Here is a 26,612-nt window from a genome sequence, read left to right as displayed (position 1 = left end):
CAGGCACTCTGTCTATCATATCTAATCTATTCAATTTATTTATCACTTCCACTGGATAGTTGTAAGGGATTGAGGTCATACCTGAATGGTCTAGTAGTTTTCCCCACTTTCTTCAATTGAAGTCTGAATTTGGCAATAGGAGTTCATGATCTGAGCCACAGTCAGCTCCTGGTCTTGTTTTTGCTGACTGTATAGAGCTTCTCCATCTTTGGCTGCAAAGAATATAATCAATCTGATTTCAGTTCGACCATCTGGTGATGTCCATGTGTAGAATCTTCTCTTGTGTTGTTGGAAGAAGGTGTTTGCTATGACCAGTGCATTCTCTTGGCAGAACTCTATTAGCCTTTGACCTGCTTCATTCTGTACTCCAAGGCCAAATTTGCCTGTTAGTCCAGGTATCTCTTGACTCCCTCTTTTGCTTTCCAGTCCCCTGTAATGAAAAGGACATCTTTTTTGCGTGTTAGTTCTAGAAGGTCTTGAAGGTCTTCATAGAACCATTCAACTCCAGCATTACTGGTCAGGGCATAGACTTAGATCACCATGATATTGAATGGTTTGCCTTGGAAATGAACAGAGGTCGTTCTAATGCTTTTGAGGTTGCATCCAAGTACTGCATTTCAGACTCTTGTTGACTATGATGGCTACTCCATTTATAAGGATTCTTGCCCACATAGTAGATATAATGATCATCTGAGTTAAATTCACCCATTCCACTCTATTTTAGTTCACTGATTCCTAAAATGTTGATGTTCACTCTTGCCATCTCATGTTTCAGCACTTCCAATTTGCCTTGATTTGTAGACCTAACATTCCAGGTTTCTATGCAATATTGCTCTTTAGAGAATTAGACTTTGCTTCTATCACCAGTCACATCCACAACTGGGTGTTGTTTTTGCTTTGGCTCTGTCTCTTCATTCTTTCTGGAGTTATTTCTCCACTGATCTCCAGTAGCATATTGGGCACCTACCGACCTGGGGAGTTCATCTTTCAGTGTCCTATGTTTTTGCCTTTTCATACTGTTCCTGGGTTTCTCAAGGCAAGAATACTGAAGTGGTTTGCCATTCCCTTCTCAGTTCTTGTCAGAACTCTCCACCATAACAGTCCATCTTGGATAGCCCTATATGGCATGGCTCATAGTTTCATTGAGTTAGACAAGGCTGTGGTCTATGTGATCAGTTTGGTTAGTTTTCTGTGACTGTGTTTTCAGTCTGTCTGCCCTCTGATGGAGAAGGATAAGAGGCTTATGGACGCTTCCTGATGGGAGAGACTGACCTGAGGGGGAAACTGGTTCTTGTTCTGATGGCAGGGCCATGTGCAGTAAATATTTAATCCAATTTTTGTCTCCTTAGAAAGTGAAGTAGCTCAGTCGTGACCAACTCTTTGTGACCCCATGGACTGTAGCCCACCAGGCTCCTCTGTCCATGGAATTTTCCAGGCAAGAATACTGGAGTGGGTTGCCATTTCCTTCTCCATGGGATCTTCCCCACCCAGGGATCAAACCCAAGTCTCCCGCATTGCAGGCAGACGCATTCCTACATATTTTATTATTTTTGTTGCAATAGTAAATGTGTTTAATTCCTTAATTTCTCTTTCGGATTTTTCGTTGCTAGTGTATAGGAATTCAAGTGATTGTTATATATTGATTTTTTTAATCCTGTGATTTTAATAAATTCACTGATTAGCTCTAGTAAATTTGTGATAGTATCTTTAGAGTTTTTCATGTACAGTATCAATGTCATCTGCAAATAGTGAGTTTTTCTTCTTCCTTTCCAATTTGGATTCCTTTTACTTCTCTTTCTTCTCTGATTGCCGTAGCTAGGACTTTCAAAACTGTGTTGAATAATAGTGGTTAGACAGGGCACCCTTGTCTTGTTCCTGATCCTAGAGGGCATGCTTTCAGTTTTCACTGTTAAGATTATGTTTGCTGTGGGTTTGTTATAAATGGCCTTTATTATGTTAAGGCAGGTTCTTTCTATGCCCATGCTTTGAACAGCTTTCATCATAAATGTGTGCTTCACTCTTCTCTGAGCCTCTGTTGTTGTTAGTCAGTTGCTAAGTGACTGACTCTAATGTGGTACCATGGACTGCAACAAGCCAGGCTTCCCTGCCCTTCACTGTCTCCCAGAGTTTGCTAAAACTCACATGCATTGAGTTGGTAATGCCATCCAACCATCTCATCCTCTGTTGTCCCCTTCTCCTCCTGCTCTGAATGATTCCTAGCATCAGGATCTTTTCCAATGAATAGTATCCACATCAAATGGCCAAAGTATTGGAGCATCAACATCAGTCCTTCCAGTGAGTATTCAGGTTTGCTTTATTTCCTTTAGGATTGACTGGCTTGATCTCCTTGCTGTCCAAGGGACTCTCACTAGTCTACTCTAGCACCACAGCTCGAAAGCATCAATTCTTTGGTGCTCAGCCTTTATGGTCCAACTTTCAATCCATCCATGCCTACTGGAAAAACCATACCTTTGGCCATACCAAAGTGCTGTCTCTGCTTTTGTAATACGCTAAGTTTCTCATAGCTTTTCTTCCAAGGAGCAAGTATCTTTTAATATCATGGTTGCAATCCCCATCCACAGTGATTCTGGAGCCCCCAAAATAAAGTCTTTCATTGTTTCCTTTCTTTCCCATCTATTTGCCATGAAGTGAGGGAGCCAGATGCCATGATCTTAGTTTTTTGAATGTTGTTTTCACCTTCATCAGGAGGTTTTTTCACTCCTCTTCACTTTCTGCCATTAGGGTGGTGGTATCTACATATTTGAGGTTATTGATATTTCTCCCAGAAATCTTTATTCCAGCTTGGAATTCATCCAGCCCGGCATTTCACATGAGTACTCTGCACATAAGTTAAATAAGCAGGGTGACAATATATAGCCTTGATGTACTCCTTTCCCAAGGTTGAAACAATCCATCATTCCATGTCCAGTTCTAACTTGTTTCTTGGTGTGCATACACATTTCTCAGGCAGCAGGTCAGGTGGTCTGGTATGCCCATCTCTTTAAGAGTTTTCCACAGTTTGCTGTGATCCACACAGTCAAAGGCTTTCGCACAGTCAGTGAAACAGAAGTAGATGTTTTTCTTGAATTCTTTTGCTTTTTCTGTGATCTAGCAGATGCTGGCAACTTGACTTCTGGTTCCTCTGCCTTTCCTAAACCCTGCTTGTACATCTGGAATTTCTTGGTTCACATACTGTTGAAGCCTAGCTTGAAGTATTTTGAGCATTACCTTGCTAGCATGTGAAATGAGTGCAGTTGTGTGGTAGTGTGAACATTCTTTGGCATTGTCCTTCTTTGCGATTGGCATGAAAATTGAACTTTTCTAATCCTGTGGCCACTGCTGAGTTTCCAAATTTGCTGGCATACTTAGTGCAGCACTTTCACAGCATCATCTTTTAGGATTTGAAATAGCTCAGCTGGAATTATGTCACCTCCACTAGCTTTGTTCATAGTAATGCTTCCTAAGCCCCGCTTGAGTTCACACTCCAGGATATTGACTCTAAATGAGTAACCACATGATCGTGATTATCTGGTCTTTAAGACCTTTTTAGTACAGTTCTGTGTATTTTTGTCACCTCTTCTTAATGTCTCCTGCTTCTGTTAGGTCTATACCATTTCTGTCCTTTATTGTGCCCATTTTTGCATAAAATGTTCCCTTGGTATTTATAATTTTCTTAAAAAGATCTCTAGTCTTTCCCATTCTATTGTTTGCCTCTATTTCTTTGGAGTATTCACTTGGGTAGTTTTTCTTCTCTCTCCTTGCTGTTCTTTGGAACTCTGCATTCAGGTGGGTATGTCTTTCCTTTTCTCCTTTGCTGTTCGTTTCTCTTCTTTTCTCAGCTATTTGTAAGGCCTCCTGAGATAGCCATTTTGCCTTTTTGCATTTTATTTTCTTGGGGATGGTTTTGTCACCACCTCCTGTGCGGTGTTACAAATCTCTGTCCATAGTTCTTCAGGCACTCTATCAGATCTAATCCCTTGAATCTATTTGTCACTTCCTGGTGGCTCAGATGGTAAAGTGTCTGCCTACAGTGCAGGAGACCCGGCTTCAATCCCTGGGTCGGGAAGATCTCCTGGAGAAGGAAATGGCAACCCACTCCAGTACTCTTGGCTGGAGAATCCCATGGATGGAGGAGCCTCGTGGACTACAGTCCATGGGGTCGCAAAGAGTCGGACACAACTGACAACTTCACTTTCACTGTATAAAGGGTTTACATTATAAGGGATGTACATCATAAAGATTTGATTTTGGTCATACCTGAGGGACCAGTGGCTCAGAGGTTAAAGTATCTGCCTGGAATGCAGGAGACCCGAGTTCAATCCGTGGGTTGGGAAGATTCCCTGGAGAAGGAAATGGCAACCGACTCCAGTACTCTTGCCTGGAGAATGCCATGGAGGGAGGAGCCTGGTAGGCTATAGCCTGTGGGGTCGCAAAGAGTCGGACACGTCTGAGCGACTTCATGACGACCACATAAGGATTTGATTTAGGTCATACTTGAGGGACTTTGTGGTTTTACCCACTTTCTTCATTTTAAGTCTGAATTTTGCAGTAAGGAGCTCATGATCTGGGCCACAGTCAGCACCAAGTCTTGTTTTTGCTGCCTGTACAAAGCTACTCCATTCTTTGGCTACAAAGAATATTATGAATCTGATTTCAGTATTGACCATGTGGTGATGATGTCCATGTGCAGCCTCTTCTCTTGCTTTGTTGGAAGAGGGTGTTTGCTGTGACCAGTGTGTTCTTTTGGCAACGCTGTTATCCTTTGCCCTGCTTCATATTGGGATGAGATTTGCACGCCTGGGAGGAAGTTGTGAAAGAGGAAAACTTCCTACATCCTCGAAGCTTCTTCATAGGTAGGGAGATCAGCTGGGACAGAAAGCGAGCTTTAGAGGCTAGTATCACCTGATCTGATTTTGTCCCAGCTGACCTCAAGATTAGGAACCTTTCCTCTTTACAGCTTCCTCCCAGGCTGGCAAGTACCATCCCAATTTCTTTTTCTTTTTTTATGGTCCTACCTGGTTATGTAGAGATCTTTCGTGTAATTTGGGGTGTTTGGGATAGTCTACCAGCATTCTGAGATTTCTGTGAGAACTGTCCAAGATGTAGATGAATTTTTGATAGGCTTGTTGGAGAGAGTGAGCTTCATGTCCTATTCTGCATCCTGATTGGAGTCCCCTAGAAATCCCTTTTTAAAAATTGATTCTCCTATAACAGTTTCTAAATTATACTTCTGACTTTTTTTTTGAAGCTTGCTTGCTTTTATTTATTTCTTTAATTTTCTGATTCAGTAAGTAAGAGATATGCGTGACAAACTTATTCTGATCTGCTTCAATGAAAAAGTCAATGAAGTGTTAAGATTAGGTGAGCTAACCATTTATTATTGGGTTTAAAAATCACTGTATCAGTTATTTAAGAATGTGTGATAATTTGGAATTTTTTTGGCTTATGGTTTATTTAAGGTAGTTTTCTGAAACAATTTTATAATATGGAAAGCTTTCTTTCTGATTCATTAGTCTTCTGTTTTTTTTTCTTTTGCTGTATATAAACTATTTAGAAAGCTTCTTTATCGATAGATATTTTTAAGTGCTACACATATGTTCTAAACGTTAGTTGTTTTTCTTGTGTAAAGTGGGATAGCCTACCCTACTTGTATTTCACGGCTTCCCTGAAGGCTCCGTGGTAAGAGTCTGCCTGCCAGTGCAGGAGACGTGGACTCAGTCCCTTGTCTGGTAAGATCCACTGGAGAAGGAAATGGCAGCCCAGTCCAGTGTCTTTCCTGGGATATGCCGTGTACAGAGGAGCCTGGCGGGCTACAGTCCACGGAGTCACAAAGACTCAGACACTCAGCAATGACAGCAGAGCCCGTATTTCACTTGTGAGGATTTAACTTTATAGAATCCTTTGTAAAGGATTATTGAGGTGAATAGTATTCTATAAAAGTCAAATTGTTTTTGTTATGATAGGTGTGTTAGAAGAAGCGAGATTTTTTGGTATTGACTCATTGATAGAACACCTGGAAGTGGCAATAAAGGTAAGTTTCTTTTTACATTAGCCAAATAATATATTTATTGTAACTGTCTCCTAGAATTCTCCACTAATTTGTCAATATGTCTTCAAGAATTCACAACCACCAGAGGATCATTCACCCATATCTCGAAAGGAATTTGTCCGGTTTCTGCTCGCCACTCCAACCAAATCAGAATTGCGTTGCCAGGTAGTTGAAGTAGATTTTACATGAGTTATTTGCATCAGCAAGTCTGTGAGGGAAGTTTTAAATTCTTCTAGGAATTTTTTTCTTGCCTTGTTTTCTTTTTTCATGCAAGATATATTTTAATTGTGGGTCATAGCATTGAGTTAGTCCCAAAATGGTTAGCATAAAAAAGAGATGTAATAGTCTTTTACTGTTTAATTATGCCTCATACAGGAGTTTTTGGTAGTGCATAGAAATTCCAACAATTAAAATGTCAATTATTTGTACAGCTGTTATGTATGAACAGTCAGTGGCAGTAGAACATATTTTTATGTGTTATAGCAATAATGATTTTAAAAACTCCAATATTCACTTTTAACAATATAACGTTCTTGAATTATAGAATTAATAAAATAAGTACAATTTATTAAAAATAGTGATCAACAGGTGCATGACCAGCAGAGATCTATCTTTTTAGCAACTTCTGCACATAAATGAGGCATAGCCAGGATGCATTCTAATGTTATATGTAAATCGAGTGACTTTTAAGACTCCATTAAGGATACTGATTTTATATATCTGAGTTCCATTTGATCATGTTTTGTAATAGACTTCAAGTGGCTGAACTGCCAGTTACTTCTATAAACCGCGGTGCTTAACTATTGTGATTAAATTAAACACAACAGATGGTTTATATCTTATGACCATTTGTGTTTTTTTAATTTTAGGGTTTAAACTTCAGTGGTGCTGATCTTTCTCGATTGGACCTGCGATACATTAACTTCAAAATGGCCAATTTAAGTCGCTGCAATCTTGCCCATGCCAATCTCTGCTGTGCAAATCTTGAACGAGCCGATCTCTCTGGATCAGTCCTTGATGTAAGAATCATCTTTGGTTATAAGAGAACATTAATTTTTTAGTCTATTGAACACTCTGGAAGAGCACAAGTTACATCTCTCTCTTAATGAAGCTTTTACATCAGTTTACTAGGTTGATGACAAAACTTAAGGTTCTGAAAGTGAAATGGGTTGGTTTTGCAACTTTGATATGCTTTATTAAATATCCACCTATAAAATATAGCAACTGATAAATCTTGAAATTAGATACCGATCTAAACACATTATCAGAACTTCTATTTTCTGTGAATTAATAGGGTAAAGCTGGAAAGGACCTTGGAATTTTTCTATTCCACATAATTTCTAGAATAGGAAAATGTTACTTCTCTGGGGGTATTTGACAGATATTTTAAAACAAACGTGGTATGCAGCAATCTGTAAGTTAGCATCTTGGTGATTCTCTCCTTCATATATATATATATGTATATATATATATATACATTTACAAGTATTAATGTGTGTGTGTATGTGTGTATCCATATGTTAATGCATGCATTTATATAACAGATAACCTGTTTGAGGTGAGAGGATATATGTAAAACCAACAGTGAAATGTAACTTCTAAGAACTTTAAGTTGCTCAATATCAAGGTCCATGTCTGTGTGGAGTGGATAGCCATTCCCTTCTACAGGGGATCTTCCCAACCCAGGGATTGAACCCAGGTCTCCCACATTGCAGGCAGATTCTTTACCAGCTGAGCCACCAGGGAAGCCCAGGAATACTGGAGTGGGTGGCCTATTGCTTCTGCAGCAGATCTTCTCAACCCAGGAACTGAACTGGGGTCTCCTGCATTGCAGGTGAATTCTTTACCAGCTGAGATTTACCAGGAAAGCCCTTTCAATTAATAGGACCTAATGTATTAACTTGCTTGTAGTAGTCATTGAATAAGTGTTTCTTGAATTTTATAATTTTGGCTTTATTCCTTAGTTGCAAGGTATTTTTATATGAAATTTAGATCTAATAACAAAATCTGCCAACACACATTTCCATTATTTTTACCCTACTTGTTCCATGTTATGATGGAGGATCAAACTGAAAAGCAACATAAGCGAAACACTAACACTACAAAGGTAAAGTTTGAGGGACCTAGCTTTTAAATTCAGAAATGCAAGAGACAGTTTGGTTGGTTTCTGTTAGGAAATGGGGAAAAAGATAGACTGGATCATTGAATATAACTGATTCACTATTTTGTTTAATTATAGCATTACTGTGAGCCTGAACCATAATTTTCTTCTCTTTAAATGCTTATTCTACCCATATTGTATCATTGATATGAAGGCCAATATACCTGTTTATCATTTGTATATAATTTTTTAATTTAAATGTAGTTGATTTACAGTATCATTTGGCATTCAGGTATACAGTACAGCAATTCAGTTACATATACATACATGTGTATACATACATATACATATAGTCCTCTTCAGATTCTCTTCCCTTATAGGTTATTATAAACTGTTGACTACAGTTTCCTTTCTACACAGTAGGTCCTTGTTGGTTATTTTGTATCTAGTAGTGTGTATATGTTAATCCCAACCTGCTAATTTATCCCTCTTCCCATCCCATTTTGCCCATTGGTAACCACTGATTTGTTTTCTATGCCTGAGTCCCTTCATGTGTAGGAAACAAGTTCATTTATATCTTATTATTTTTTTTGAGCTTCCAAATATAAGCAATATCATACATATTTATCTTTGTCTGGTTTACTTCATTTAGTATGATAATCTCTAGACCCATCCATATTGCTGCAAATGGCATTTTAAAATTCTTTTTATGGCTGAATTATACTCTACTGTGTGTGTGTGTCTGTATATACCATAGCTTCTCTATTTGTTCATCTGTCAATAAACACTTAGGTTGCTTCCATGTCTTGGCTACTGTAAATAGTGCCTCTGTGAATACTGGGGTGCATTTATATTTCTGAATTCCAGTTTTCTTCGGATATATGCCCAGGAATGGGATTGCAGGATTTTTGTAGCTTTTTTTTTAGTTTTCTAAGGAACCTCCACATTGTTCTCTCTAGTGGCTGTACCAGTTTATATTGCCAGCAGTGTAGGAGATCTCCCTTTTATCCATACTCTCAACCAGCATTTATTATTTGTAGATTTTTTGATGGATGATGGCCATTCTGAATGGTATGAAGTGATAACTCATTGTAGTTTTGATTTGAGGTTCTCTAATAATTAGCAGTGTTGAGCATCTTTCCATGTACCTGTTTGCCATCTGTATGTCTTCTTTGGAGAAATATCTGTTTAGCTCTTCTGCCCATTTTATGACTGGGCTGCATGAGCTGTTTCTATATTTTGGAGATTAAGACCTTGGGGGCTGCATGGTTTGCTGATGTTTTCTCCCATTTTATAGCTTGTCTTTTCATTTTGTTTATGGTTTCCTTTGTTGTCCAAAAGCTTTTAATTAAGTCTCATTTGTTTATTTTTGTTTTTATTTTCATCATTCTATTCATTTGGAAATGAATCCAAAAAGATTCTGTCACGATTTATGTACAAGGGTGTTATGTCTATGTTTTCCTCTAGGAGTCTTAAAGCATCCAGTTCTACATTTAGAACCCCATTAATTGATTTGGGGTTTAGTTTGTGTGTGATGTTAGATACTGTTCTAGTTTCCTTCTTATGTAGTTTTCCAGTTTTCCCAGTACCACATGTTGAAAAGACTCTTTTTCTTCACTGTATATTCTTGCCCTTTTATCATTCATTATTGACAATAGGTATGGGTTTATTTCTGGATTTTCTATTCTAGCCCCTTGATCTATATTTCTGTTTTTGTGCCAGCACAGTACTGTTTTAATTACTGTGGTCAGGGAACATGATTCTTCCAGCTCCAGTTTTCTTTCTCAATATCTTTGTTGTTGTTGTTCAGTCGCTCAGTAGTGTCTTAACTCTGTGATCACCATGGACTGCAGCACACCAGGCTTTCCTGTCCTTCCTTGTCTCCCAGAGTTTGAGCAAACTCATATCCATTGAGATGGTGATGCCATCCAACGATCTCATCCTCTGTTGCCCCCTTCTCTGCCTGCCTTCAGTCTTTCATCAGGGTCTTTTCCATTGAGTCAGCTCATCACATCAGGTGGCCAAAGTATTGGAGCTTCGGCTTCAGTATTAGTCCTTTTGATGAATATTCAGGGTTGATTTCCTTTAGGATTGACTGGTTTGATCTCCTTGCTGTCCAAGGGACTCTAAAGTTTTATTCAGCACCACAGTTCCAAAACATCAGTTCTTCTGTGCTCAGCCTTCTCTATGGTCCAACTCTCACATCCATATATGACTACTGAAAAAACCATAGCTTTTATTGAATTGGACCTTTGTGGGCAAAATAGTGTCTCTGCTTTTCAATATGCTGTCTAGGTTTTTCCATAGCTTTTCTTTTAAGGAGCAAACGTCTTTTAATTTCAAAATCTAATCCAATCAGGAACAGAATGGTTGCTCTCAACACTGATGCTTCTCTGATGTATACCTGGATACAGAGACAGACCTTCAGTTCGCTTGATACTACACTTTCATTTTTTCATCTTCCCTGGGAAATCTCAGCCCCCTTATATTTGACCCCTCATCCCAACCACCTCTCTTTTTCAACATTCTTCCTGCCCTAAGTCCAACCGCTTTGGTTAAATGTTTGCAGAGACAAAAACATGGAAATGTCTCACTTTGGTTGTTTCTTAGTTTCCTTCATCAAGGTTAAGATGAAAACCATCATCTTGTCTCCTTCTGTCCTTGATAGTACCAAAATAGATAGATTCAACTAATTTTTATGCTAGTCTTCCCCAAGTGAATCGTAACCCAGTAATTCCCTTGTCTGAACATCTTTCTGTTTATTCATTCTGTCCTCTTATTTCTTCTACCCGTTTGTGAACACAGCAGAAATATTTGAGATAAATATACAGGAGAAATGGAGCTATATAGGTTTCCACAGCAGATTCTCACTTGACTTAGAATAAAATTCAGGCTCCTGACCAAGGTGCCCACAGACCTTCGTAAACTGGTATCGACTGCATCACTGAGAATGATCCGCATGATCATTCTGGCCATGTTCCCTTCACTAACTGCATCCTGGATAGAGGACTGCCCTTCCAGCTAACCAAACAGCTGTAGCAAGAACCAATCTGCTTACCTAGCAGGGGCTACACTGGAACTCCCACCATTCCCAGGAACTCTCCTGGTCGTAAGAGATTGTTTTATTATCATAACTTGGTCAGAGAAAGTGGACACTCTTTGGGTCTTCAGTTCTATAAGCCCTTGTCACCCAGCATATCATATTTAGGTGCCAGGAGAGTGTTAGTAGGCTATTCATTGGGTTATCTCAGTTTACTTAAAAAATTGTAAAGATACACAATACTTACATGCTACTACTGTACATAAAACAGATAAGGTCCTACTGTAAATCACGGGAACTATATTCAGTACTAATTTCATGGCTGCAGTCACCATCTGCAGTGATTTTGGATCCCAAAGAAATAAAGTCTGTCACTGTTGCCATTTTTTTCCATCTATTTGCCATGAAGTAATGGGAGCGAATGCCATGATCTTAGTTTTTTGAATGTTGAGTTTAAAACCAGCGTTTTGCTTTTATCTTTCACTTTCATCAAGAGGCTTTTTAGTCCCTCTTCGCTTTCTCCCGTAGTGTTATCAGCATATCTGAGGTTATTGGTATTTCTCCTAGCAATCTTGATCCCAGCTTGTGATTCATCCAGCCCAGCGTTTCGCATGATGTACTCTGCATATAAATTAAATAAGCAGAATGACAATACACAGCCTTGAGATACTCCTTGCCCAGTTTTGAACCAATCTGTTGTACCATGATGGTTCTAACTGTTGCTTCTTGACCTGTACACAGGTTTGTCAGCAAACAAACCCCTGTGTAAGGGGTCTGGTATTCCCATCTCTTGAAGAATTTTCCAAAGTTTGTTGTGATCCACACAGTCAAAGGCTTTAGCATAGTAAATGAAGTATGTGTTTTTCTGACATTCCTTTTATCTGTGATCCAGTGGATGATGGCAATTTGATCTGTTGCCTCTGCCTTTCCTAAATCCAGCTTGACCATCTAGAAGTTCTTGGTTCATGCATTGTTAAAGCCTAGCTTTGAAGGATTTTGAGCATTACCTTGCTAGCATGTGGAATGAGCACAATAGTGTGGTAATTTGAACATTCTTTGGCATTGCCTTTATTTGGGATAGGAATGAAATCTTTTCCAGTCCTGTGGCCACTGCTGAGTCTTCCAAATTTACTGGCATATCGTGTGCATTTTAACAGCATCATATTTTAGAATTTGAAATACGTCAGCTGGAATTCCATCACCTCCAATAGCTTTGTTGGTACTAATGCTTCCCATAGCCTAGTTGACTTCATACTCCAGGATGTCTGGCTCTAGGTGAATGACCACACCACTGTGTCTGGGTCATTAACACCTTTTTTGTACAGTTCTTCTATGTATTCTTGCCACCTTCTCTTAATCTCTTCTGCTTCTGTGAGATTCTTACGTTTCTCTCCTTTACTGTGCCCATCTTTGCATAAAATGTTCCCTTGGTATCTCTGATTTTCTTGAAGAGATCTCTAGTCTTTCCCATTCTATTGTTTGCCTCTATTTTTTTTGCATTGTCTACCTAAGAAGGCTTTCATATTTCTCCTTTCTGTTCTTTGGCACTCTGCATTCAGATGGGTATATCTTTACTTTTCTCCTTTGACTTTCACTTTTCTTTTCTTAGCTATTTGTAAGGCCTACTCAAGGAGCCATTTTTCCTTGTTGCATTTCATTTTCTTGGGGATGGGTTTGATCACCAACTCCTATACAGTGGTACAAACCTCCATCTGTAGTTCTCCAGGCAGTCTATCAGATGTAATCCCTTGAATCTATTTGTCACTTCTACCATATAATCATAATTTAGGTCATACCTTAGTGACCTAGTGGTTTTCCCTACTTTTTTAAATTTAAATCTGATTTTTGCAGTAAGGAGCTAATGATCTGAGCTGTAGTCAGCTCCAGGTCTTCTTTTTGCTGGCTATGTAGAGAGAACTTATCCATCTTTGCCTGCAAAGAATATATTCAATCTGATTTTGGTATTGACCATCTGGTCATATCCATGTGTAGAGTCATCTCTTATACTGTTGGAAGAGGGTGTTTGCTGAGACCAGTGTGTTCTCTTGGCAAAACTCTGTTAGCCTTTGCCCTGCTTCATTTTGTGCTCCAAGGCCAAACTTGCCTGTTACTCCAGGTATCTCTTGACTTCCTACTTTTGCATTCCAGTCCCCTGTAATGAAAAGGACATCTTTTTTTTGGTGTTAGCTCTAGAAGGTCTTACAGGTCTTCATAGAACCATTCATCTTCAGCTTTTTTGGCATTAGTGGTTGGGGCATAGACTTGGATTACTGTGACGTTGAACAGTTTGCCTTGGAAATGAACCAAGATCATTCTGTCATTTTTGAGATTGTACCCAAGTACTACATTTTGGACTCTGTTGACTATGAGGGCTACTTCATTCCTTCTAAGGGATTCTTGCCCACAGTAGTAGATATAATGATCATCTGAATTAAATTCACCCATTCCGGTCCATTTTAGTGCACTGATTGCTAAAATGTTGATGTTCCTTCTTGCCATCTCCTGTTGACCACCACTTCCAGTTTACCTTGATTCATGGACCTAATACTGGATTTCCCAATATTTCCAATGAAATATTGTTCTTTACAGCATCGCACTTTACTTTCACCACCAGACACATCTACAGCTGGGCATCCTTTCTGTTTTAGCTCAGCCTCTTCATTCCTTCTGGAATTTTTCTGTACTCCTCTCCAGTAGCATACTGAACACCTACCTACCCTGGGGGGTGCAGCAGAGCAGTTCCTCCTTCAGTGCCATATCTTTTTGTCTTTCCATACTGGACATGGGGTTCATCAGGCAAGAATCCTGTGGTTTGCCATTCCCTTCTCCAGTTGACCACTTTTGTCAGAACTCTGCACCATGACCTGCCCATCTTGAGTGGCCCTACATGACATGGCTCATAGTTTCATTGAATTACACAAGGCTGTGATCCATGTGATCATTTTGGTTGGTTTTCTGTGATTATGGTTTTCATTTTGTCTGCCCTCTGATGGCTGAGAACAAGAGGCTTGTGTAAGCTTCCTGATAGGAGGCACTGCCTGTAGGGAAAAGTGGGTCTTTGCTCTGGTGGCAGGGCCAGTGCTAAGTAAAACTTTAATCCAGTTTTCTGCTGATGGGTGGGACTGTGCTTCCTCCCTGTAGTTTGGCCTGAGGTGGCCCAGTCCTAGAGTTTGTAGTCTCTATCATAGGCTATAGACACTATGGTAGGTATAAAGGCAACCTCCTCCGAAAGGACTTATACCAGCATGCTGTGCCTCCCAGGACTACAGCTAGCAGTGCGCTTGACCCTGCAGCAGCCACTATAAACCCACGCCTCTGCTGCAGACTCCCAGACACTCACAGGCAAGTCTGGCTCAGTCACTTGTGGACTCCCTGCTCCTTTCTCCTGGGTTCTGGTGTGCAGAAAACTTTTTCTGTGCCCTCCCAGAGTCTGTTTCCCTGGTCCTGTGGAAGTTTTCTAATCAAATCCTGCTGGCCATCAAGGTCAGATTCCCTGCCCCGTTGCCGGATCTCCATGTTGGGAAGTCTCTTGCAGGGCCTAGAACTTTCATTAGAGTGCAAGAACGTCTTTTGTTTTTTTCTCCAGTTTGTGGATTGTCCACCCAGCGGCTCTGCGGTGGGACTATTAGCGACCTCCTCCAAGAGGACTTAGGCCATATGCCGTTCCTCCCAGGAATGCTGCTGCTAGTGTCCGTCCCTGTGGCAGGCCACTGCTCACCATGCCTCTGCAGGAGACACTCATACACTCATAAGGAGGTCTGGCTCAGTCTCTTGTGGAGGGTCACTGCTCCTTTCCCTGGGTCCTGGTGTGCACAGGGTTTTGTTTGTTTCCAAGTCTCTGGGGAGTGTGAGGTTTGATTTTAAAACTGATTGTGCCCCTCCTACCATCTTCTTGCCACTTCTGCTTTGTTCTTGGACATGGAGTATCTTTTTATGGTGGTTCTAACATCCTCCTGTTGATGGTTGTTCAGTAACTAATTGTGATTTTGGTGTTCTCACAAAAGACGAGCGCACTTCCTTCTAATCCACCATCTTTGGTGTCTCTGTTGCTTTGGCTATTTGGGATCTTTTGCACTTCCATGCAAATTTAAATTTTGTTCTAGTTCTGTAAAAATTGCCATTGGTAATTTGATAAGGATTTCATTGAATCTGTAGATTGCTTTAGGTAGTATGGTCATCTTATCCAGTCCAAGAACATGGTATGTCTTTTCATTTGTTTGTATCATCTTCAATTTCTTTCACTAGCTTCTTATAGTTTTCGGAGTATTAGTCTTTTGCCTCCTTAGATATGTTTACTCCTAGGTATTTTATTCTTTGTGCTGCAGTGGTAAATAAGATTGTTGCCTTTCTTTTTCTGATCTTTCATTGTTAATATATAGAAATAAAACAGGTTCCTGTGTATTAATTTTCTATCCTACAGCTTATCGGAATTTATTGATGAGCTCTAGTAGTTTTCTGATAGCATCTTTAAGATTTTCTATGTAAAGTATCATGTCATATGCAGACAGTGATAGTATTTTTTCAATATAGCTTTTTTTTCCTTTTTCTTCTGTGGCTAAGACTTCAAAACTGTGTTGAGTAAAAGTGGTGAGAATGAATATCCTTGTCTTGTTCCTAATCTTAAAGGAAATGCTTTCAGCTTTTTATGATTGAATATGATGTTAGCTGTGGGTTTGCCACATATTTATTATGTTGAGGTCAGTTCCCTCTATGCCCACTTTCTGGAGAGTTTTTATCATAAATCCATGTTGAATTTTATCAAAAGCTTTTCCTGCATCGATTCAGATGATCATAAGGTTTTCACTCTTCAATTTGTCAACATGGTGAATCACACGGATTGGTCTGTGGATATTGAAAAATCCTTGAATCCCTGTGATAAATCCCACTTGATCATGATATGTGATCCTTTTAGTGCATTGTTGGATTTGGTTGGCCAGTATTTTGCTGAGGATTTTTGCATCTGTGTTCATCAATTATTTGTTGTTCAGTTGCTCAGTCATGTCTAACTCTTTGCAACTAACTCCATGGAATGCAGCAAGCCAGGCTTCCCTGTCCATCACTGTCTCCCAGAGTTTGTTCAGACTCATGTTTTGAGTTGATGATGCCATCCAACCATCTCATCCTCCGTTGTCCCCTTCTCCTTTTGCCCTCAGTCTTTCTCGGCATCAGGGTCTTTTCCAATGAGTCGGCTCTTCACATCAGGTGGCCAAAGCATTGGAGCTTCAGCATCAGTCCTTCCAGTGAATATTCTGGGTTGATGGTTCAATTCTCACATCTGTACATGACCACTGTAGACACCATAGTTTTGACTAGAGGGACCTTTGTGGGCAAAGTGATGTCTGCTTTTTAATACACTTTCTAGGTTTGTCATAGCTTTTCTTCCAGGGAGAATCTTTTAATTTCATGGCTGCTATCACCATCTGTAGTGATTTTAGAGCCCAGCAAAACAAAGTCTGTCACTGTTTTCCATTTTCCCCCATGTATTTGGCCATGAAGGACGTGATGTAACTGAATGCCATGGTCTTAGTTTTTTAATGTCAAGCTTTAAGCCAGCTTGTTCACTCAGCTCTTTCACTTTCATCAAGAGGCTGTTTAGTTCCTCTTCACTTTCTGCCATTAGAGTGGTTGTCATCTGCATATCTGAGGTTGTTGATATTTCTGCCAGCAATCTTGATTCCAACTTGAGCTTCATCCAGCCCAATATATTGCCTAATGTACTCTGCGTGTAAGGTAAATAAGCAGGGGGACAATATACAACCTTGATATATTCCTTTCCCAATTTTGAACCAGTTGTTGTTCCGTGTCTAGTTCAATATCATCAGTGATATTGGCCTCTAATTTCCTTTTGTGTGGTATCTTTTTTCTTTTTTGTATTTTATTTTTTATAATTTGTGTTGGTTTCTGCCATACAGCAACATGAAACAGCCATAATAATACATGTATCCCCACCTTCTTGAGCCTCCCTCCCCTTCCCCGATCCTATCCCTCCAGATTATCATACAGCACCAAACTGGTCTCCCTATAATGTATAGCAGCTTTTCACCAGCTGTCCATCTTTTACACATGATAGTGTATATATGTTGATGTTTCTTTCTCCATAAGTCAGTCAGAAAGAGAAAAACAAATGTAGTATATTAACACATGCATCTGGAATCTAGAAAGATGGTGTTGTGTGGTATCTTTGATTCTGGTAGCAGGGTGATGCTGGCCTCACAGAGCTAGTTTGGAAGTGCTCCTTCCTCTGCAGTTTTTTGAAAAGTTTCAGAAGGATAACTATTAATTCTTCTCTAAATGTTTAATAGATGTTTAATACTCCTGGAGTTCTGTGTCTTGGGAGTTTTTTAAGTCACAGATTCAATTTCAGTACTTGTAATTGGTCTGCTCATGTTTTCCATTTCTTCTTGGTTCAGTTTTGCAAGATTGTACCTTTGTAAGAACTTGTTCACTTGTTCTAGATTGCCAATTTTATCGGCATATAGTTGCTTGTGGTAGTCTCTTATGGTCCTTTGCATTTCCATGGTGTTTGTTGTAACTTCTTTTTCATTTTAAATTTTATTCCTTTGGGCCTTCTTTCCCCACCTACCCACCCCCCCAACCCCCCTGCCTCGTGAGTCTGGCTAAAGGTTCATCAGGTGTTTTTTTGTTTGTTTTTTTATCTTTTCCAAGAACCAGCTTTTGGTTTCATTGATCTTTTCAGTTATTAGTCTGTAGTTCTAGTTCATTGATTTCTACTCTGATCTTTATGATTTCTTTCTACTAACTTTGGGTTTTGTTTGTTCTTTCTCTAGTTGCTTTAAGTGTAACACTGGGTTGTTTGTTTGAGATTTTTCTTTTGTTCTGAGGTAAGTTTTTATCGCTATAAACTTCTCTCTTAGAACTGCTTTTGCTGCATCCCATAGGGTTTGGATTGTCATGTTTTCATTTTCATTTGGCTCTGATATTTTTTGATTTATTCAGGGATCCATTGGTTGTTAACTAGCATATTGTTTATCCTCCACATGTCTGTGGTTTTTGTAATTTTTTTCCCCCTTGGATTTGGTTTCTAATCTCATAGCATTATGGTTGGAAAAGATGCTTGATACAATTTTCAGTTTTTTTAAGCTTACCAAGATTTGCTTTGTGGCCCAGCATGTGATAAATTCTGGAGAATGTTCCATGTGCACTTGAGAAGAATGTGTATTCTGCTACTTTGGATGGAATGCTGTATGAATATCAACTTAAGTCCATCTGGTCTAATGTTCCTTTTAAGGCCTGTTTTTCCTTATTGATTTTGTTTGGATGTTCTGTCCACTGGTATAAGTGGGGTGTTAAAGTCTCCCACTGTTACTGTGTTAGTCTCAATTTCTTCTTTTATGTATGCTAACATTTGCTTTATATTGGGGTGCTCTCATTTTGGATGCACATATATTTGTAATTGTTATATCTTCTTGATTTATTCCCTTGGTCATGTAGGGTGCATCTTTGTCTCTTGTAACAGTCTTCATTTTAGTCTGTTTTGTCTGATTTGAGTATTGCTACTCCACCTTTCTTTTGATTTCCATTTGCATGGAATACCTTTTTCTGCCCCCTCACTTTCAGTCTGTATGTGTCTAGCTCTGAAGTGGGTCTCCTATAGACAGCATATCTCTGGGTCTTGATTTTTGTATCCATTCAGCCATTCTTTGTCTTTTAGTTGGAGCATTTAATCCATTTACATTCAAGGTAATTATCAATATGTATGTTCTTATTGCCATTTTGTTAATTGTTTTGGGTTTGTTTTTGTAGGTCTTTTTTCTTCCTTTCCTCCTTTGTTGTCTTGTGATTTGATGATGATCTTTAATGTTGTATTTGGGTTACTCTTTCTTTTTTGTGTATATATCTATTACTGATGTTTTTGTTTATGCTTACCATGAGGTTTTGATATAGAAGTCTATATGGATACATTATTAAGTTGCTGATCTCTTAATTTCAAATATATTTTTAAAATTCTGCATTTATACTCCTTTCCTCTCATGATACTGGTTTTGATATCGTATTTGTGTGTGGTGATTTCCTACCTTTGCTGTATGTTTGCCTTTACTGGTGAGCTTTCCTGTTTCCTAATATTCTTGTTCCTAGTTGTGGCCTTTTCTTTGCAGAGAAGTTCCTTTAGCATTTGTAGTAAAGCTGATGCTGAGTTCTCTTAGGTGCTGAATTCTTTTGCTTGTCTGTAAAGGCTTTGATTTCCCATTGAATCTGAACGAGAGTCTTGCTGGGTAGAGTATTCTTGGTTGTAGGTTTTACCCTTTCATCATTTTAAATATATCATGCCACTACCTTCTGGCCTGCAGAGATTCTCGTAAGAGAATGGCTGCTAGTCTTATGGGGATTTTCTTGTATGTTATTTTCTGCTTTTCCCTTGTTTTCAATATTTTCTCTTTAAATTTTGTCAGTTTGATTATTTTGTGTCTGTGCATGTTCCTCCTTGGGTTAACACTGAACGGGATGCCCTGTGCATCCTGAATTTGGGTGACTGTTTCCTCTCCCACGCTATTATCTCTTCAGATATTTTCTCAGGCCCTTTCTCTCCCTCATCTCCTTTTGGGACCTCTATCATGCAATTCTTGATGCATTTGACATTTTTCCCTGAGGTCTCTTAAACTGTCCTCATTTCTTTTCATTATTTTTCCTTATTCTGTTCCACAGCAATGATTTCCACCAGTCTGTCTTCCAGCTCACTAGAAGACAGTTCTTCTCTCTCCTTGTTCCTCTGCCTCATTTATTCTGCTGTTGATTCCTTCTGTGTGCTTTTCATTTCAGTTATTCTTCAACTCTGTTTATTCCTTGTATTTTCTCTTTGCTGAGAATTTCTTGCAACTTCCCCCTCTGCATCCATTCTTTTCCAAAGTTCTTGGATCATCTTTATGATCATTACTCTTAACTCTTTCTCAGGTAGATTGCCTATTTCCACTTCACTTAGTTGTTCTGAGATTTTATCTTGTTCTTTTGTCTGGAATATATTCCTTTGCTGTCTCATTTTGTTTAAATTTCTATTTGTATTTCTTATGTATGTAGTAGCTTAGTAACATTTCTCAACCTTGGGGAAGTGACCCTCAGTGGGGGCTGTCCTGTGTGTCTAGCAGTATACTCCCTTCTCATCATTAAGGGCCAGGGACCAGCCTGATCCCAGCGTAGTTTCTGACTCATATTTATGGACTAGTTCTGCAGGATCGTAGTTTTCTTGCCTCAGGTGTCTGCCCCGTGAGGCTGGTTAGAGGCTTGTGCAGTCTTTCTGGCAGGAGGGGCTCATGCCTGCCCAGGAGGGGCTCATGCCTGCCCACTGGTCTATGGAGCTGGGTCTTGGCCCTCTGGTGGGCAGGGGCATGTCTAGAGGTTTCTATGGGCTCAGTAAGCCTGTCTGCTGATAGTTGGGGCTGTATTTCTGGCTTGTTGGTTCATTGGCCTGAGGCGTCCCAGCACTGGAGCCTACATGCTGTTGTGTGTGGCCAGGTCTTGGTGTCAAGGACCCAAGATGTCTGCCTCCAGCCGGAGTTCACATAGATTGCCACTGTGTCCACCACTGACTTAACCCAGTGAGAACTACAACTGCCTCCCACCTGCCACCTCCCACCTCCCTAGAAGACCCTCCAAGACCAGCAGGTAGGTTTAGCCCAGGCTTCTATGGAATCAGTGCTTTTGACCTGGATTCCGGTGTTTGTAAGATCTTATCTTAGTTCTGCAAGAGTTGAATCTCCTTCCCATTGTCCCCTTTGTTTCCCTCAATCTACAATCAAGCCCTCCTGGCTTGCAAAGCAAAATGCTCTGTGGGCCTCCTCCACCCAGTGCTGGACCTTTAGGCTGGGGAGCCTGGGGTGGGGCTCAGAGCTCTCACTCCTGTGGGAGAACTTTTGTGATATAATTAGTCTCCAGTTTGTGCGTTGCCCACCTGGCTGGTAATGAGTTTTGACTGTATTATAAGTGCACCCCTCCTACCATCTTGTGGTTTCTTCTTTATGTGTTTTGGATATAGAGTATCTCTTTTGGGTAGATTCCGGTCATTTTTATGGATTTCATTTGCTGTGATTTTGGTGTGCTCATAAGATACGAGTTCAAGGTCCTTTTACTCTGCCATCTTTGTCTTGCAATGGCCTATGTAATTTTAACTGATACATACTGAAGTGCTGCAGAACTGCAAGTTTATTGATTAAAATGGCTCATGTTGAGGAGTCACCACCCAGAGTGTGCGGGCTGTGAAAGTAAAAACTAGTGGCTAATTGTCTTTGGCACTTGAAAATGGCTGCTGATGAAGAGTCATATGTATTGCAGTGTCCACAGAATATGAGGTCAGCTAAGCATAAGAAGAGGTGGCAAGAATACACAGAAGAACTGTACAAAAAAGATCTTCGCAACCAAGATAATCACAATGGTGGGATCACTCACTCACCTAGAGCCAGACATCCTGGCATGTGAAGTCAAGTGGGCCAGAGAAAACATCACTACGAACAAAGCTAGTGGAGGTGATGGAATTCCAGTTGAGCTATTTCAAATCCAAAGATGATGGTGTGAAAGTGCTGCACTCAATATGCCAGCAAATTTGGAAAACTCAGCAGTAGCCACAGGACTGGAAAAGGTCAGTTTTCATTCCAATCCCAAAGAAAGGCAATGCCAAAGAATGCTCAAACTACTGCACAGTTGCACTCATCTCACACGCTAGTAAAGTAATGCTCAAAATTCTCCAAGCCAGGCTTCAGCAATATGTGAACTGTGAACTTCCAGATGTTCAAGCTGGTTTAAGAAAAGGCAGAGGAACCAGAGATCAAATTGCCAACATCTGCTGGATCATGGAAAAAGCAAGAGAGTCCCAGAAAAACATCTATTTCTGCTTTATTGACTATGTCAAAGCCTTTGACTGTGTGGATCACAATAAACTATGGAAAATTCTGAAAGAGATGGGAATACCAGAGCACCTGACCTGCCTCTTGAGAAACCTATATGCAGGTCAGGAAGCAACAGTTAGAACTGGACATGGAACAACAGACTGGTTTTAAATAGGCAAAGGAGTACACCAAGGCTGTATATTGTCACCCTGCTTATTTAACTTCTATACAGAGTATATCATGAGAAACGCTGGGCTAGAAGAAGCACAAGCTGGAATCAAGATTGCCGGGAGAAATATCAATCACCTCAGATATGCGGATGACACCACCCTTATGGCAGAAAGTAAAGAGCAACTAAAAAGCCTCTTGATGAAAGTGAAAGAGGAGAGTGAAAAAGTTGGCTTAAAGCTCAACATTCAGAAAAGAATGGCATCTGGTCCTATCACTTCATGACAAATAGATGGGGAAACAGTGGAAACAGTGTCAGACTTTATATTTGGGGGCTCCAAAATCACTGCAGATGGTGACTGCAGCCATGAAATTAAAAGACACTTACTCCTTGGAAGAAAAGTTATGACCAACCTAGATAGCATATTCAAAAGCAGAGACATTACTTTGCCAACAAAGGTCCATCTAGTCAAGGCTATGGTTTTTCCAGTGGGCATGTATGGATGTGAGAGTTGGACTGTGAAGAAAGCTGAGCACCGAAGAATTGATGCTTTTAAACTGTGGTGTTGGAGAAGACTCTTGAGAGGAGAGTCCCTTGGAGTGCAAGGAGAGCCAATCAATCGATTCTAAAGGAGATCAACCCTGGAATTTCTTTGAAGGGAATGATGCTAAATCTAAAACTCCAATATTTGGCTACCTCATTCGAAGAGTTGACTTATTGGAAAAGACTCTGATGCTGGGAGGGATTGGGGGCAGGAGGAGAAGGGGACGACAGAGGATGAGATGGCTGGATGGCATCACTGACCCGATGGACGTGAGTCTGAGTGAACTCTGGGAGTTGGTGATGGACAGGGAGGCCTGGCGTGTTGCAATTCATGGGGTCGCAAAGAGTTGGACACGACTGAGCAACTGAACTGAAGCACAAGATGCACCTGATGTTCCCACCCCTCTTGTTGAACTTCTCCCCTGGTTGATCCCTTGTGGGCTGTGAAACCTTTCTGCAGGAACCCTCTAATTCTGCTGTCAACCAAGGTGACCTTAGCTGCTATCAGGGTTCATGTCTGAGCTGCACCCTCTGTTGTGTCAGTGCCTTTAGAATGTGTCTTCTACCTGATCTGCCTTTCATTATTGACTTGAGCCTGCTGTGTAGAAGCTGGTATAGTAATCCAGCTTTTATGAATCCATTGCACATTCCCAGTGCAAGACTGAACAGATGATAAGACCTGGAAGGGACTCTGATGATGAGTATGACCCTGTCTTACAGACTAAGAAACCTAAATGTGCCCTTACCCAAGCCCCAAAGGCTGCAGCATTAGTGCTAAGACTCTAAAGCAGGTGTTTTCTTTTCCTTATGTCTTTTTTGATGACTTTTTCCTTTGGAAAATGTGAAATATAGACAAAAATGAGCTAGTGTAGTGAATCCCTTTATATCTCCATTACTCAGCATCAACAGTATCAGTGTTTAAACAGTTGTGTATGGTCTATACCTCTCTACAAAGTATTTTTGAAGCAACTTATTTCACCTGTAAATATTTTATTCTCCTAAAGACAAGGACCATTTTTCAAACAATCTTTTGCTTTTTAATAGTTTTATTTATTTATTTATTTGGCTGTTTTGCATCTTTGTTGCTGTGTAGGCCCTTCTCTAGTTGCAATGAGTGGTGACTGCTCTCTCATTGCAGTGCACAGGGTTTCTTATTTTGGTGGCTTCTCTTATTACAGAGCATGGGCTCCAGAGCACTTGGACTTCAGTAGTTAGCAGCACATGGGTTTCAGAGCACAGGCTCAGTAGTTGTGCACTGAGCTTTGATGCCTGATGGCATGTGGGACCTTCCTGGACCAGGGATCAAATCCATGTCTCCTGCATTAGCTGGCAAACTCTACCACTGAGCCACCAAGGAAGCCCTAAGCATAATCTTAATATCATTATCCTTTTCAAAAACAGTAATAATTGCTTTCATCAAAACCACTGCCCCTTGATATAGTAAATAGCCCAAATCTTCTAACTATAATGCTGATTTCCTTAGTAGCTGCATTCTGAGGTGTCATTGTTGGTGACCTGCTTTTACCATTTGATGAATAGAGGGTGAAATACTTTTTGCAGTTTTTGAAGACAAAAAAATCTCACCAAGTTTCTTATATATTTCTTTGTGAGAATTCATAGTACAGCCTTGAGTAGAGAGCAGTACTTACATAATAACCTTGGGAACTTTTGATAATACTTATATTCTACCTGGGAGCATTACATCAAGAACCAGAGAGATTTATTTTCAGATATCACCATCCTGTCCTGTTACAATATATTTTCAAGTACATAAAATCTAATCATCTTTGAGTTATATTCTAGGTCCTCATTATCCTACCTGTCAGTCTGAGCTTCTGATCTAACTCGTGTTAAAGCACAGGCATGGATGGAAATGCAAACCTGTTTGTCAGTTATCTGTGATTTGAAATGGTCTGTAGTTTATCTTCTGTTCACTAGAATTGGCTGTGGGTGAATAAAACTGCATTCATGAGACAAGGATTTTTCTTGGTATGCTTATCACATAACTTAATCAGGCTTAAGTTAGTAAGTGTTAGTCAGTCAGTCATGCCCAACTCTTTGCAACCCCATGGACTGCAGCCCACCAGGCTCCTCTATCCGTGGGATTTTCTGGGCAAGAATGCTGGAGTGGGTTGCCATTTCCTTCTTCAGGGGAATCTTCCCGACCCAGGGGTCAAATCCAGGTCTCCTGCCCTGCAGGCAGATTCTTTATTGACTGAGCTACAAGGGAAGCCCTAATCAGGCTTGGGCATTTAGATTTCTTCATTGATCTAATTATAATAACAACTGCAATTATCATTTCGGTAATGTCTGAGGGTTTTTAAAATACTTTTTACCTTCTACTTTGGCCCCAGTTAGCAAAGGTCTAATGTTATTACTGACTTTATAGATCTCTTCCTGCCATATCCAGTAGTTGTTAGACATCAGACCTGATGGCATTGAATTTAAAGTTCCAAAATGTACTTTCTGACTTTTTCCTCTTTATATCTTGAACTGCCATTTGGGTACTCAGGGTTGACAGTGTTTTGGAGTGACGGTGCAGAAAGACCCCACAAGCAACTTGGTGGTGGTTGTAGCTAGATGGCACCTTTCATTGCTGGCCTTAGCAGTCCAACCTTTGAAATGAAGGTAGTGACATTACTGAGCATCAGAAATTTCATTCCTGCAGTAATAAGAGAAGATCTAGATCCCTAACAACTTGATGCTTTCTTCAGACATTAACTGTTACATTGTCATGAGCTGAGCTGTTTATAAAAATAGAAATAGGGATGTCATGGTCCTCCCTCCCCAGCTTCTTTATCTAAACTCTTTTCATGTAAAGCAGGAATGCTATTATTTGGCTTTTTTTCTTTTAAAACAACTATTTAAAAAAACTCACAATTATTGTAAACAAAATAGTTGATTGCGAGTATATCAGATATTTTTTCTTTTTCTTTTTCTTACTGTTTGAGCCAATTTTTTCTAGTCCAAACAAACTTCTGAACCATAATAAACACAGACTTTACTCTTTCCTTGGCCAGTGTGCAAATCTCCAGGGCGTCAAGATGCTGTGTTCTAATGCAGAGGGAGCATCCTTGAAGCTGTGTAATTTTGAAGATCCCTCTGGTCTTAAAGCCAATTTAGAAGGTAAGAGTCTCTCTGTAATTACCTTCTTTAAAGTAAAAACACACCATTAAGTAAAAAGTCCAGCAAAATAATTGTTACTGGTAAGACATAACCATAGGGAGGAACATTTCTTCTGTCTTAGAGGATTTGCAAAGGGCTAAGCCATTGTTTGGTCTCAGTAATGGAAACCAGCATGCTGAACTCAGGAAATGTGGCCTCCAATATTTAAGGAAGCTTCAGTTGGAGATAAGTATCAACATCTTAAATGTTCAAACTGAATAGCATTGTTTTTTAAACTTTTTATTTTATACTGAAATATAGCTGATTAACAATGCTGTGAATGTTTCAGGTGGACAATAAAGGGACTCAGCCATATATAAACATGTATTCATTCTCCTCTAAACTCCCCTCCAATCCAGGCTGACACATAACATTGAGCAGAGTTCCCTGTATTATATAGTCGGTCCTTGTTGGTTATCCATTTTAAATATAGCAGTGTGTACCTGTCCATCCCCATCTCCCTAACTATCCCTTCCTCCATCCTTCCCCCAGGGCACCATAACAGAACACCACAGTCTTAATTGTGGACCAAAATGAAGAACTTCAGTTTTCACAAAGCCAGGCAGTTTTTTATCACTTTTGGATGTAATGTTTTGTTTATGAATTCCTTATTGCTTTGTTTTGTCCATGAACTTGTCATTTTGTTTATTTGTATATCTAGAAGACACATATGGAGAAGGCAGTGGCCCCCCACTGTAGTGCTCTTGCCT

At 39.9% G+C, this 26,612-nt stretch overlaps 1 protein-coding gene across 1 annotated transcript in view; it reads left to right on the top strand.

Annotated features, from left to right (window-relative positions):
• The window catches only part of KCTD9 (potassium channel tetramerization domain containing 9), an 83,428-nt gene that overhangs the window by 51,468 nt on the left and 5,348 nt on the right, over positions 1-26,612 (top strand). Inside the window, exons 7-10 of the mRNA XM_018052345.1 lie at positions 5,964-6,031; positions 6,119-6,214; positions 6,919-7,068; positions 25,758-25,863. Of these exons, the coding sequence (XP_017907834.1) occupies positions 5,964-6,031; positions 6,119-6,214; positions 6,919-7,068; positions 25,758-25,863 (420 nt within the window). The remainder of the gene's footprint in view (positions 1-5,963; positions 6,032-6,118; positions 6,215-6,918; positions 7,069-25,757; positions 25,864-26,612) is intronic.

Source organism: Capra hircus, chromosome 8 (genome assembly GCF_001704415.2).
Source record: "Capra hircus breed San Clemente chromosome 8, ASM170441v1, whole genome shotgun sequence".
NCBI classification, from domain to species: domain Eukaryota; kingdom Metazoa; phylum Chordata; class Mammalia; order Artiodactyla; family Bovidae; genus Capra; species Capra hircus.
The sequence above is the reverse complement of the archived record's forward strand: the minus strand, read 5'-3'. Positions and strand labels throughout refer to the sequence as shown.